At 44.5% G+C, this 14,074-nt stretch overlaps 3 protein-coding genes across 4 annotated transcripts; 1 reads left to right on the forward strand and 2 right to left on the reverse strand.

Annotated features, from left to right (window-relative positions):
• Window positions 1-53: 53 nt before the first annotated feature.
• On the reverse strand, window positions 54-4,737 carry LOC105389850 (band 4.1-like protein 5). Its single transcript, XM_011561046.3, has 2 exons — window positions 4,590-4,737; window positions 54-4,296 (listed from the first exon to the last, which is right to left on the reverse strand). Exon 2 carries the CDS (start codon window positions 4,274-4,276, stop codon window positions 2,288-2,290), a length of 1,989 nt encoding a protein of 662 aa, XP_011559348.3. The 5' UTR covers window positions 4,277-4,296; window positions 4,590-4,737; the 3' UTR covers window positions 54-2,287.
• Window positions 4,738-4,995: 258 nt separating this feature from the next.
• On the forward strand, window positions 4,996-7,813 carry LOC105398758 (eukaryotic translation initiation factor 3 subunit G). 2 transcript variants are annotated; one of them, XM_011570981.3, is made up of 6 exons: window positions 4,996-5,156; window positions 5,409-5,597; window positions 5,921-6,085; window positions 6,671-6,794; window positions 7,145-7,365; window positions 7,606-7,813. In XM_011570981.3, the coding sequence occupies exons 2-6, from the start codon at window positions 5,409-5,411 to the stop codon at window positions 7,744-7,746; spliced, it is 840 nt and encodes a 279-aa protein (XP_011569283.1). In that variant the 5' UTR covers window positions 4,996-5,156; the 3' UTR covers window positions 7,747-7,813. The 2 variants fall into 2 exon arrangements, with proteins under 2 accessions (XP_011569283.1, XP_037961601.1); XM_038105673.2 differs by having other exon boundaries at window positions 5,054-5,156; window positions 5,389-5,597.
• Window positions 7,814-9,075: 1,262 nt separating this feature from the next.
• On the reverse strand, window positions 9,076-13,661 carry LOC125490279. The gene is made up of 3 exons (XM_048629075.1): window positions 11,702-13,661; window positions 9,198-11,598; window positions 9,076-9,085 (listed from the first exon to the last, which is right to left on the reverse strand). The coding sequence occupies exons 1-3, from the start codon at window positions 13,659-13,661 to the stop codon at window positions 9,076-9,078; spliced, it is 4,371 nt and encodes a 1,456-aa protein (XP_048485032.1).
• Window positions 13,662-14,074: the final 413 nt, after the last annotated feature.

Consider the following 14,074-nt stretch of genomic DNA (forward strand, 5'->3'; position numbering starts at 1 on the left):
TGCATGTAGGATAAATGAATGTAGGTATTACGAATATGAACTGAAACACAATGTAAGGTTAAAATAATAATATATTCTCATAATCTCTTAACTAGTAGGTAATGTTATAAATTTATTGCATAAAAATGTTACCAGACAATATTATTAATGATCAAATTAGATTATACATATCTAGTCAAAACCGTATTATGACGACCTGTGGACCGCCAAAATAGTCTTAGGAATGTCATGAAAATGACCGACTGAAATTAACATTTTTAAGTGATGTCGCTACAACAGATTTTGACTCAATACTTAATAAAATGATTATCTTCTATACTATCAGTATAATAATTTCACAATATATTGTATTTCCCCAGCACCTTTTTGATTACTTTGAATTTAATCGTTGAAGACATCCTAACTCTTAATTATGGACTTTGAAACATCAACAAAAGGGATATCTTGTAGACATAAATGTATTTTAAAGAAATGGTTATGTGTATGACTTATGGGAGCTTATGTCTAAGTCACATTTCCCATGAATTACCGAAGTCCCCAACAGCTTTCAAAGTGAAATCAAAAATAACATGTAACTTTACACCTTACTAGCTAAATAAAATTTGTTATTATTCGAAATTGGCACATAATAATACGCGAGTGCCAATAATATAAAATTAAGTACAATAAGTAAGTACATTTTTAACCACATACCTAGGTGCCATGACCCCAGGTAGCCTATGCGTCATATAAAATATCCTCGAGATAAAACTTCGTACAGTCATATTCTTGCATTCAGTATTGTGATATCGACCTATTCTGAAACTGACACTCGTTTAGACATCTTGAAACAGGTCATACGTCTCATCCCATAATACCAAGCCATATTTACTGACTCTATCGTAGGTATAAGTATACATGTAGGTAAATTTAAACATACGTTGTTTTCAAATACTGATCGAGTTCAGAGAACATCTGCACGGGCTGCATGGTCACATCTTGATAATCTTCCCTGTGCTGTGATTGGTCATTAACGCCTCTTATTCGGCGTGCCTATTGGTTACGGAACCTGTATCCAATCATAGAGCAGCTTTATCGAACGGTTACCATAGAGCCAGGCCTAATTCACTATTTGTTAAACAATTAAATTCATAACTCATATATTATCATACTGAGTCATTTATAAATTATCAAACACATTATGGACTTATTTGATTGGAATTTATAACAGTTTAAAAACAAAGCTGTTAGTTCAGGGACAAATCTAATATTTTTTACATGATCAGTTTCACTGTCGTCGTAATATATAGCTGCCTGCAAACGCTTATTATTGCTTACAACAATCTATTTCTGGGGAGGCCTTACAATTCCCGCAATACATGCGGGCAGGCCTCCTACTGTGGTTCGCGAAGCGTTTCTAAAGTGATTGTAAAATCGCTATCACTATGGAAACGCTCAACAACAGAATGAATACAGAGCAGTGGGAAATAAACACGAGGAACAATGTCACATACCATATTGCTCGATCACTCGATTCGATACTGTCTTTTTGTTACAATTTCCCACGAAAGATAATTGTAAATAACTAGTAATACTTTGTTGATATTACAGCATTACTGTCTATGGCACCGCATTGTCTGATTATGATTAGCTGATTACATTACATCGTTTCATAATACTGACGACAACTATTGTACTAGATTCATATATCGCATCTCTTGTAGATTATTTGTTTGTTTATATTTGACTAATTATATAAGGACGGCTTAATAAAATCACAATTACAGTCTTTTTGAAATACGTAGTAGGTATCTTCTCTCTTTCGAAATAGTGGAATGTAAAATTCAGTTGGAATGAATGTATTCATTAAATTATTGTACTCTTTAGTTACCTAAAAAATAATGAGATAAAATTAATGTAATTGTCACATATGTCTTAAATTTCAGGTTAAATTAAGTTTATCGTGTGTAAAATTATCACTTTATGTTTAAGTACTTTCAAGACCAACAGCTTCGATTATGATATAATTTTATAATGACTTGAATTCAAGCTTCATTCATGGATATCATCAATATTAATAGATAATTTAACTATGAACTAAGGCACATATTAATATTTAAGCATCGATTTCGAATTTCGTTCGTAAAAATGTAAAAGTGGAGTAACATATTCTATAATTAATAAGGCACTAATCGTAGTAGTAAAACTTAATATGTCATGAATTAAAACATACCAGACGCGGTAACACTATCCTAGCGATTAACCAGTAGATAAATAAGTACGTGTTAGATAATAAAATATGTGATAGTTACAATTGCGTTGTAATAACCGACTTGCGGTGGATGATGGTGATCTCTTTATCACCCAGGCCGGAGGGTGAGGAGGGCTCGGAGGTGACGAGCCACGGGGACAGCGCGGAGATGGGGTGCGGCTTGTCCGGCACGCGCGCGGGGGCGGGGGCGGGGCGCGGGGACGCCGGCGCCTGGCTCAGCGGCGGCTCCACTACCACTATGGACACGTACTGCGAGTTGTTCTGCAGCGGCTCGTTCAGAATCTTCGGCGACGGCGCCGACGGCATCGACACGTTTATGTTCGTCGTCTCGTTTATAATCTTCACCTCGTTCTCTCGAGCCTTCAGTATGTTGTTGCACTTGAGCTGGCCGGGCGGCAGCGCCTTGGTGGAGCTGAGGTAGCACTTGGTCTGGTTGTTGGGCACGTCCTTGTCGCCGGCCGCGTCCAGCTGGTCGCGCCGCGCCTCGTTCTTGTCGTCGTTGTTGAGCTTCTCCTTCACGAGGCTCATGAGGAGGTCGTTGAGCGGGTTAGACTCCGCCACCGGCGAGCAGCTGCACGGAGTCTTGTTCGGCACTATCTGGGCTAGATTACTCTTCTTCTCCTCGAGCAGTGGCGTCTCCTGATTGAACAGCACCTTGTTGCTGCTGGCGTCCTCCCTGAACATCATGTCGTGCGGCTGCTCCTCCTCCATCATACTTTTGCTTGAAGACTCTCCCGTGTCAGTTTCTCTATTGTCCGAGTCTAAGATGGATGATTTCTGTGACTTGGCACTGCTCTTTCTGGATAAATTGTCAAACACTGGCTCTGGCATAAGGGATGCAGCCTCAGCTGAGGTGCTGGCTGAGTCTGAAGTGCCGGCAACCTCAGGTTTCACAGTGTTCTGTTTCTCTCTTTCTCTCAGGACATGGCTTTGTCTCCGTGCAAACCTTTGACTGGGTCTGCGCTCAAATTGAACAGTTCTACGAGCTTTGTTCATTTGAGTTGTCTGATACTCAGTCTTACCAGAATACTGGAACCGAGAGCCCATTCTGAAGAAGTTCTGTCTGGCTGAAGGACCCTTCACTGGAGCTCTCAAACGGAAGAATGTGTGGTGTTCCACAGCACACTTCCACAGATGTTTACAGGCTTTCTCATTGTGCAATCGAAAGACAAATGTGTGTTCCTGTTCACGACCTTGATCATCATCTTCAACCACTACTAAAGTGAGTTTCTTCTTCTTGAAGTCTAATTTGCTAATTTTAGGCCAGAAGAACAAACCAATTTTTTGTGGGCCTTCAAAGACAAGGATCCCTGTGGGTGTTAATCCAAGGTGATACTCACATCCATCTTTACCTAATACAATGTGCATGTCAACACCATACATTTCTAGCCATTTGGCTTTGTTCAAGTAGTTCACTTCAGCTTGGGCTGGGGTGAGTCCCTGGCACTTTTTATACTCTTCTAATATCTCTATCTCCATCTCCTCTGTTTGATTTGGTACAAACCTGAACTCGGACACGGTAGCTGGAGTGTGTATGTTGTCATCAAAGTCTCCCAGCTCCGACTGCAGTGCTAGAGCAGCCAGCTCTACCGCAGTAGAGTGTGGGCACTCTAGCTTGCTCTCCAGAATATCTTTCTTGAGTTGCAAAAAGAACTGATATCTTGTCAGTTCCTCTCTAAGGTTATTAGGTTCTGATGAGTAAAACTTAACTTTAAGCCGCAGAGTGTATGGTGGGCCGATTTTGACTTGTTTTTTAATGGTTTTTGTTGCGTCCAGCCAGTGTTTGACATTGTTGGTGTCGGTGAATTGCAGACCAAAGTAGTCCTTCTCTATAAGGTCCAAGGAGTAGAATACCTGTTCGTAGAGGTCGAGCGCGCTGGCTTTCTTGCTGAGGTTGATGGAGAGGTCTGTATCATCCAGTAGCAGCACTCGGCACTGGATCAGGTTCTTGTTGCTGGGAGCTTTGTGTCCTTGTTTGTTGCGATTCTGACTGGAGCGGCCGCGACGGCTCAGGAACCGCAGCATCGTGGCCAACTTCTAGAAACCTACAACCAGTACATACGTCAGTGACCTACTGGTAGAGCTTTGAAATACCTGTTTTGGAGTGGTTAAAAGTTTATTAAGTTCTCGGATGATTACATGAAATGGAATTTTTGTTTAGAAATAGTTACTTTTGTACATGAGTTGTTGATAAAACAGAGGTAGGACACCGTGGGCAGCTGTATCTTTATGCAAAATCAAGCTCTACCAAAACTCATAGAACTTGTTTATTTGCAACAACTTCAAAATTATGCAGTATACTGCTGTTGACAATTAACTACAATAACATTATACTTACGTTAACAGAAGATTGCTCCGTATCACTGTAAAATCCAGTAAATAAATAACTAAATTTTTGCGAACGAAAACATCAGCAGCCCGACACCATCAACATCATCAAGTAACTGACCATAGACTACAGTTTTTGTTTCACTTCTATCTTTCATACTGTCAATACCTCAAAATAATAATGGCCTTGCCTACACGGGGAAATTGGTCGTGCGACTCGTGAGTGTGTCGTGTGAAATATTACGAGGTGAGGGCGTGGTGTGCGTCGGTGTGACGTAGTTATTCACTTATCAGCACAAGCAAAACGTATAATATAGTAGGCTGGGTGTGTGAAAAGAAGAGCTAAATAAAACTTTTCAACCATCCCATCACACAAGTAAATAATTTCTCATGGTATGGTTTCAGTCATAGACTATAGAGAGTCAGTTCAAAGACAAAAGAGAATGAGCATAAATTTAAAAAGTTATTTTGCCTCTGTATTGTCTGTGGTGGGGTCGTGTTGGTTATTTGTCAAGCAAAAACCACAAAAATACATTTTAAATTATAAACCTATCGCTAAAAGTTATTGTGTTACAACGTAAGTTTCATCTAATTATATTACGTCAATTTACGTTCGTATAATCCTTCTTCACATTTGTACTTTCAGTTTTATAACCAAAAAATGATGCCCGTGGTGACATTTCAATTTCTCTTTCATGCAATAGTTAACTGCCTTTTTACAATTACTAATTGTACCTATATCTATATCGCTCATGCTAGAAGCATTACCCTCTTTGCATACTGTTTACCCAAAAATAACTTTAATGAAGTTTTTGCAATCTTATAACAGATGCCTGTTGCTGACGAGATCCAGTCCTCATGGGCTGACGAAGTAGAGATCGACCAGGGAGCGCTGCCACCCCCGTCAGAGGTCGTCGAGAACGGACTCAAAATTGTCACAGAATACAAGTATGATAATGACAACAAGAAAGTGAAAATTGTTCGCACATACAAAATTGAAAAGCGAGTAGTGTCCAAGGTTTGTAATACAAGTATTACTTTATTACATTTACAGTATGATTAATGGATTGTTATTCTATTATACTTAATAATTTGCTGTAAGGGCAGTGGTTAGGCCATATGTGCAGAAGAATAGATGACCATTGGGTACACAATAAGTTCTCAAGTGGAGACTATGAATACCAACTGAGATGTCAGTTTTTTTATATTTTTAGTAGCTTATGATATTGATTAACTTTTGTAATCCCAGGGCTAGAGAAAGGCCTAACCATTTTAATTTTTCTCTATTCACCTACATACCAATGTATTCTGGGAATAATTTTATTTTTCTGCATTTTTCAGAGCATTGCAAAGAGAAAGACATGGAGCAAATTCGGCGACTCTGCCTCGGACAAGCCCGGCCCCAACCCGGCCACCACCATGGTGTCTGAAGACGTCTTCATGCAGTTCATCACCAGCAAGGAGGAGAGCACCAGGCCCGATGACGGAGAGCTTGATGGACTTAAGGTTTGTCCAATAGTTCTTAGTTTTTGGTAAATTGGCAAAACAGATTATGCCCCACCAGCTGAACTGGATCATGACATTATGCATTGAAATATATGTGGCTTTGTTTGCTAATGACTACCTCTCCAGGCATTACAGTTGGGAGTGTTTTAGACAGAATCACCTCGTAACAGGATTATGTTATCTTATGGGTCATGCTGTATATCTACACTACTAGAAAATCAGTTCAAACATTGTTAGTAGCTTTTAAATTTGCATATGAAATAGAGTCAGCAGTTCATGTTTTTAAACATTTATGTACTTAAGTATTCATAATTCCATTTACTAAGATTGCTTATGTATGTTATCTTTTATCTTTGATTTAAACATGCTGCTATTAAGCCACACTGAATTGCCAGTATTTGTATCAACATTTAAATGGCAAGTTTTTATTTACTTTCAAATTGCTTACCATTTTATGGGAGTTGCAACAAAACTTTTTAATTTTTATTTTCCATGGCAATGCAGACCATTCAATCTATCTAACCAGAACTATGTGCAAATTTCTTATGCTAATAAAAACTAATAGATTATGTTATCTGTTTTCAGCCTCAAGCTAGCAGCGTGATCTTCAAGTGCAGAACCTGCCAGGGGGAGCACTGGACCCTCAGCTGTCCCTTCAAGAACACGCAGCTGGCACAAGCCAAGGCCAGCGAGGCTGCCAAGACCGCAGGTATGATTTTGTACAATATTTATCAGTAAGAAGTTATTGAAGACAAAGTTCCCTGGTACTTCTTATAAAGATTTAAAAATTCAGTCATATCTGAACAAGGCAGACTTGCTTTGAATTAATGAATAATTCAAGGCAATGAATGTTTTTAAAGTGTATGGGACGATTTTAATACATAATTTAACATCTAGCAAGATATCTGCTGGCTCAAAACATAGATGGATATTTTATCTATTTCCAATAAAGTGTCTACTATCAGCACTAAGTTATATCTTCAACCGTTCTCTACACCAACAGATTTTTGTTTTTCTTGTTCTGTTTCAGTGTGTCAAATAAATGATTTTTTCTTTCAGATGCTAAAGGCGGTGCATCATCAACGAACAAGTACGTGGCGCCGTTCATGCGCGACGGCGGCGCGGGGCGCGGGATGGGACGCGAGCCGCCGGGCGCTCGCCGCGATGACATCGCCGCCATCCGCATCTCCAACTTGAGCAACTTCGCCATCGAGGCTGACCTAGAGGACCTCGTCAAGGGCTTCGGGCCACTGCAGAAGCTGTATCTGGCTAAGGAGAAGGTAATTTAAAAAAAAACTTGTAATCAAGCTAAAATTTTCTCTGGAACTCTGGACTATCTTTGAGAATTCCGATATTAAAAAAAACTCCTTTCAGTCTAATAACAATCTCGACGCAAAAAAAACATACTTCTTTTCAACCTGAAATAAGCAAAATGCTATATTTAGAGAGACAATTTCAAATAACAAACAACAAATAAGTTTGATAAACTGAACTGATATTCTATTCTATTTACGTTTCAGAGCACTGGACAATGCAAAGGATTTGCGTATGTGCACTTCAAGTTCAAGCCGGATGCTGCGAAGGCCATCCAGACCCTCAACGGTTATGGTTACGACCACCTGATCCTGAACGTTGAATGGTCCAAGCCGCCACAGAACTAAATCTACAAATTAACATTTCCATCTTGTACCTATTATACAGTTTTGAATAAAATATATGTTTAAATAATATTTTTTTAGTGGCCTACACAAGCACATTAATACGTGGAGGAGCAAGGGGGAAGTTCAAAGGAAAGAAACTGACCTGGCAGGAACGGTTGTCCGGCTGATCAAATGCGTTTGACCTCTTCGATTTTCCACCCGTTCTTCTCCAGGTTGATGTGCTGGTGTACCGGTGCGCGGCGTAGAGCTACGTGTGTTGTAGTACGCGGCGGATTGTGCTTCTATCGCGGATTGAGTGACGGGAGCGTAAGGTGCGTCGACCGACTCTAATCGCGGCGGTGGTAGAAGTGGACGAGGGTCAGTCGTTGAGGTGGCAGATGACAGCTAGTGTTCATCTACCTGCAGTTTCCTTTTAGGATAGGGAAGGTGGGAGGGAGTTACAATCATCTGTGTACCTGTCTGTCAGCTGTTTGCAAGTGTACCCTCAGAGTTCCTTGACCCTTGATGCCTATGGCCCCAACATAAACCGCCCCCCAAAGAGCGTCTAGGCTCTTTAATGCAAAAGTAAAATTTTAAAAAATAATAAATAAGATGATTTTCCAAGATGATTTTCCGCGTGATAGAAAAGATAAATAAACTAATACCTGAACTAAAAATGTATAAAACTAAAGTAAACCTAATAGTGCGGCTGGGGTAGGACCCACAAGCCAGCCTAATCCTGCAAAGTGGGAAGTCGACACAGCTTAGCCATCGAACGCAGGCATGTGCCAGAGCCCGTCTTGAGTTTGACAACCCGCACGACCCCGTCGGGTCCAGGATGCAGCTCGAGCACTCGCCCCTTGCGCCATTGTAGAGGTGGCAAGTGGTCCTCCTTAATCAAAACCAAGTCTCCCAACTGAAGGTTGGGGAGATCTTTGGTCCACTTGCCACGCTGCTGCAGAGTGTGCAAGTACTCCAGCTGCCACCTGCGCCACACGTGCTGAGCAATCTGCTGCACGAGCTGCCAACGCTTCAAGCGTGGCATTGGGATATCCTCGAAGCAGGGCTCGGGTGGCGCCACCAACGGTTGACCGATCAAAAAGTGCCCGGGGGTGAGCGCCTCCAAATCATTTGGGTCATTCGACAGAGCACACAACGGCCTCGAGTTAAGCACCGCCTCTACCCGACAGAACACGGTCATCAGCTCCTCCAAAGTGAGAATCCTATCCCCGATGGTTCGTTTCAGCAGCTGCTTCGCGGACTTCACTGCGGACTCCCATAACCCCCCCATGTGCGGACTATACGGTGGATTCATGTGCCACCTGACACCCTGACCAACCAGAGCAGCGTCTATGTCACTCTGCTTGCTCCGCAAGAAGGTTTCTACCTCCGATAGATGACGCCTAGCCCCCTGAAAGTTCTTCCCACAATCGGAATGGACATCCGACGCCATTCCCCTTCGCGACACAAACCGATGGAATGCTGCCAAGAACGCTTCGGTAGTGAGATCTGTGGTGACCTCTAAATGCATCGCCTTAGTGGCGAAGCAAACGAAGACACACAGATATGCCTTGTGGGACTTCGCATTTCGCAAAGTGGAGGCCTTTACTAGGAAAGGCCCCGCGAAATCAATGCCGACCTTCAGGAAGGGACGAATTTGGCCTACACGGTTGGGAGGTAAGTCACCCATGAGCGGCTGCAAAGGTCTAGCCTTCAGGCGGTGACACCGGTGACACATATGTATTCGGTGTCGAACCACACGACGCGCTGAAGGGATCCAGAACCTTTGGCTCAGCACCGAAATCAAGCATGCAGGTCCGGCGTGCATGTGAGTGACGTGGTGGTAGTCGACGATCAGATCGGTCAGACAATGCTTCGAAGGCAAAAGGATGGGATGCTTTGCAGAGAATGGCAAGCCGGAGTGCCGAAGACGTCCACCTACACGAAGAAGACCCTCTGAATCCAAAAATGGACTGAGCTGAGTCAGTCTCTTGAGGGGTTTCTTTTCGCGCAGGGCTGTGATCTCCTCAGAGAAGGAAGTCATCTGCACCAACCTAATCATTCTCAGCAAGGCACCATCAAGCTCCGAAACCGTCAATGGTTCCGGTACGACCAACGGGTCATGTTTGGTCGGATGATTGCGACTTCGAACATTGCGGATGAATCGCAAAACCCAAGCCATTGTTCGCTTGGTTCTTGATAGAGAGCTGTAGCGACCGACAATGAAAGAAGGGTCTACAGCTACTACCTCTTCCTCGCTCGCAATGGTTCCAGTATGCACTTGGGCACTGGACGAGTTCACCGCAATGTTCTCCGGCCAAGTGGAAGGGTCGTCCCGTAACCAAGACGGGGACCACCATAAATCATGCCCGACAATTTCGTCGGGTCGAAGACCTCTACTGGCGCAATCAGCAGGGTTGAGCGCTGATGGAACGTGTCGCCACTCAGTTGAAGGAACGAGACCCTGAATCTGGGAGACCCGATTTCCTTCAAAGACCCCTAACTTATGCGGTGGAGTGTGAATCCAGGCCAAAGCGATGCTGGAGTCACACCACGCAATTGAGTGGTCGACGATCATCTTACTCTGCAACACCGTTAAAACATGATGCATCATGCGAGCCAATAGGAAGGCTCCTGATAACTCGAGGCGCGGTATGGTCATCTTCTGCTTGATGGGTGCCACACGGGACTTGCCCATGAGAAGATGCACCGTCGCCTCACCTGACGCGTCTAGCACGCGTAAATAGAGTACGGCTGAGTACCCAGATTCCGAGGCATCGCTGAAACCCATCAACTCACGGGTTTGAGGTTGATCAGACGATACAAATCTTGTAATCCGGGGCAGCCGTAAATTGACGAAGCCCTCTGCGAAGGAAGCCCACTCAGTAGTGAGTTCTTCGGGCAGAGGTTCATCCCAACCTAAATTGTGTGACCAAAGACCTTGTAAGAAGGCCTTGGCCTTGAAGGTCACAGGAGTTAAGTAACCACAGGGATCGTAGATACGAGCAACATTCGACATAATCTCCCGCTTACTTCTGCATCTCCCGAAGGGTGAAACATGGTAGACGAAGCTGTCCGAGTCCGAATTCCATTCGATCCCCAAGATCTTGAAGATGTTGTCCCCTGATTCCTCGAATCGAAAGGGACACTCCAAATGATCGCTAGGATAGCCATTGAGGACCTCATCACGGTTGCTGGCCCACTTCCGAACAGTGAAACCCCCTTGTGACAACACATCGACCACCTGCTGTTGCAACAGCTTCGCTTCCTCAATGGATCCGCAACCACTGACCACATCATCAACGAAGGTGTCTTCCCGAAGGATACGGGCAACCTCTGGACACTTGACCTCGTTGATGTTGGCTAACTCGTGCAAGACGCGGATCGCTTGATAAGCCGAGCTGGATACGCCATAGGTGACGGTTGTCAGCTCAAACTCCCGAAGGGGCTGGTCCGGTGACTCGCGCCAAAAGATGGTCTGGTACCGACAATCGTCGTCGTGCATGCGCACATTCCGGTACATCTGCTTTATGTCGCAAGTGAACACGACTGCGTATGTGCGAAAGCGCAATATGACGTCCGAAATGTGCTGTTGCAGCTTGAGACCAGGCATCAAAACTTGATTCAGCGAGACACCGGTGGAGCTGGGATGAGACGCATCGAAGACCGCCCTAAGTTTGGTGGTGCTGCTGCTCTCCTTTAGTACCCCGTGATGAGGTATGTAGTACCTTTCGTTACAGCTAGGCGTGGACACAGGCCGCATACGGCCAGTTTCAAGGTAGTCGGCCATGAATGCGCTGTAGAGCTGGTGAAGCCTGGCGTCTCTCTGTAGCTTGCGCTCTAAGTTGAAGAACCTTTTCAAGGCGTATGTACCTACGGGTATCGCCCAGAGGCATGTGGGTGGATTTGAAGGGAAGTCGCACAATAAACCGTCCCGTCTCGTCCCGAGTGTGTGTCTCCACAAAATGCCTTTCACAAAGAATGTTCTCTGGATCTTGCACGGCGGTGGCTGGAACCTCCTCTACCTCCCAGAACTTGGACAAGGTAGAGTTCAGCTCGTCGGTCGTGCAAGACAGAGACATGAGACTACACACTTGAGAGTTGACGGGCGCTTGCCCCATCAAAATCCACCCAAACACAGATTCATGCGCTGTGGGAAACCCTTCACCCAACTGGTAAGAACCACCCTTGAACACCTGACTATACAGGTCCACGCCTATGAGGACATCGATGGGACCCGGGGTGGACAGCCTGTCATCTGCAAGTGTAAGATGTTGGCACCGCTCCATGACACGTGGAGACACAGAAGCAGTAGGGAGATTACCCGTGATGCGCTTTAAAACTACAGCTGAGGTTACCAACCCAGGAGCTGACCGATCATGACGGGATGTCACTCGGATCTCAATGCTGCCATTGGTCCGCTGAGCAGATGAACCTCCCAAACCATACAAACTGCCAGATGAACTACGGGGAAGCCGCAGCTTCTGGGCCAAATTCTCCGTAACAATCGATACCTGAGACCCACTGTCCAACAAGGCTCTCACTATATGTACGTGACCATTACAGTCAAGTACTCCGACCATCGCTGTTCCCAGCAGCATGGTGCTCTGCACCCTACCGTCAGAGACCGTCGAGTTGAGGGATGCAGCCGAGTGCCCAGACACTGCGGGTAGACTTTCAGAGGGCACTACCATAGATGATGATGATGTGGAAGCTATCGGAGGCGATGATGATGATGACTGTGATGGAGACGTTGAAGATGAAGATGATGGTGCAAGATGCAATTTGGTATGGTGGCGACCATTGCACACTGAGCACCTACTTTTTGATGTGCATCTATTTGCAGAGTGAGAGCGCAGACAATTGTAACATAGGCGCTGCTGTGTGACTACCTCCTTACGTTGGCTAGGTGTCATGGCGTTGAATGTGTCGCAGTTATAAATGCTATGGCTACCCCTGCAGAGCACACATGAAATGTCCATTGCAGCAAGACTTGTCCTAGTTTGTGAAGTCCCCGGAGTCCCCTGGTTGCCTGAACCCCTGGAGCCACCAACAGCCTCCAACACCCTAAGCTGGTTCTCCAAGAAGGCAAGCAAGCAGGAGAATGTGGGTATGGTGCTAGAAGAACCATCGAGGCTAAGCTCAAACCTACTCCTAAGGTCTTGGGTAAGTTTCCTAAGGATGATGTGGAGTAATAAGAAGCTCCAGGACTTCACATCAAAGCCTAAAGCACCCAGAGCCATACTGTTCTCCTTTATGACGTTAACAAATTTACGGAGGTTGACTGCTGAACCCTGTCCCAATGATGTAGACAGTATGGCTTCTAGATGCTTATCAGCTATAAGTCTCTTATTTTCATAGCGCTCCTTGAGAAGCTGATAGGCAATAGCATAATTACTATCCGATAGCTGCAGGTGCTTAACTAAGGCGAGAGGTTCCCTATCCAATGCGCCGACCAAGTAATGCATTTTCTGTACATTGGACAGACCCTCATTGTTGTGGATGAGGCTATCGAACAACCCTACGAAGTTGGGCCACTCGGTGTAGACACCTGAGAAACTCGGTAGATTTATTTTGGGTAGTTGAAATTGAGTTGATCTCGGCTCCACCCGAGTACCGCTGCTAGTCGATAAAAATCCCTCTGCTATCACTTTCACGGAATAGACCATCTCGCAGAATTTTATATAATTATGGTCAGCCTGTTCCAGCGCGGACTCCTCATCCGACAGACCCCTCAGGCTCGTGTAGGCGTCCCGATATAGGTCACGCATCTCTTTTAAGTCCTCAAAACGGACTCTGAACATTGCAACGCTAGCTGGGTCCGATTTTCCCTGCAAACTACAAGCTAGCTTGTAGATCCCAGCTAGGTACTGCTCTGCAGCCTCCAGCTGGGCCATACACACTTTGGTGGGGTCCGCTGAGGAACCCTTAACCATTTCGCCTTCTGATTTGCTCATTATTGTTATTTTCGTCTAATAAAATAACCTAAAAACAGTCCCAGATAAAAGATATTTAAAAGTTACGTGTCAAAAGTAAAACGAAAGTTGGTCTGTGAACCTAATTCTCAGAATACGGTTGGGTACTAGTGATGGGAACTCGACTAACCGATTTATGCCGATTGACCATAGACACCAAGAGAACAGAACAACGTGACGTAACGATGACACGCACAAACAGCTGACTGAAGACTTCAGTTTCAGTTGTGAAGTTTAGACAGATGGTTGTAAATAAACCGGGATGGACTGAAAATAGGGAATCCGGCTCGAAGGACCATGAAATGGAGGAGCAAGGGGGAAGTTCAAAGGAAAGAAACTGACCTGGCAGGAACGGTTGTCCGGCTGATCAAATG

This window comes from Plutella xylostella, chromosome 22 (genome assembly GCF_932276165.1).
Source record: "Plutella xylostella chromosome 22, ilPluXylo3.1, whole genome shotgun sequence".
Classification (NCBI taxonomy): Eukaryota; Metazoa; Arthropoda; class Insecta; order Lepidoptera; family Plutellidae; genus Plutella; species Plutella xylostella.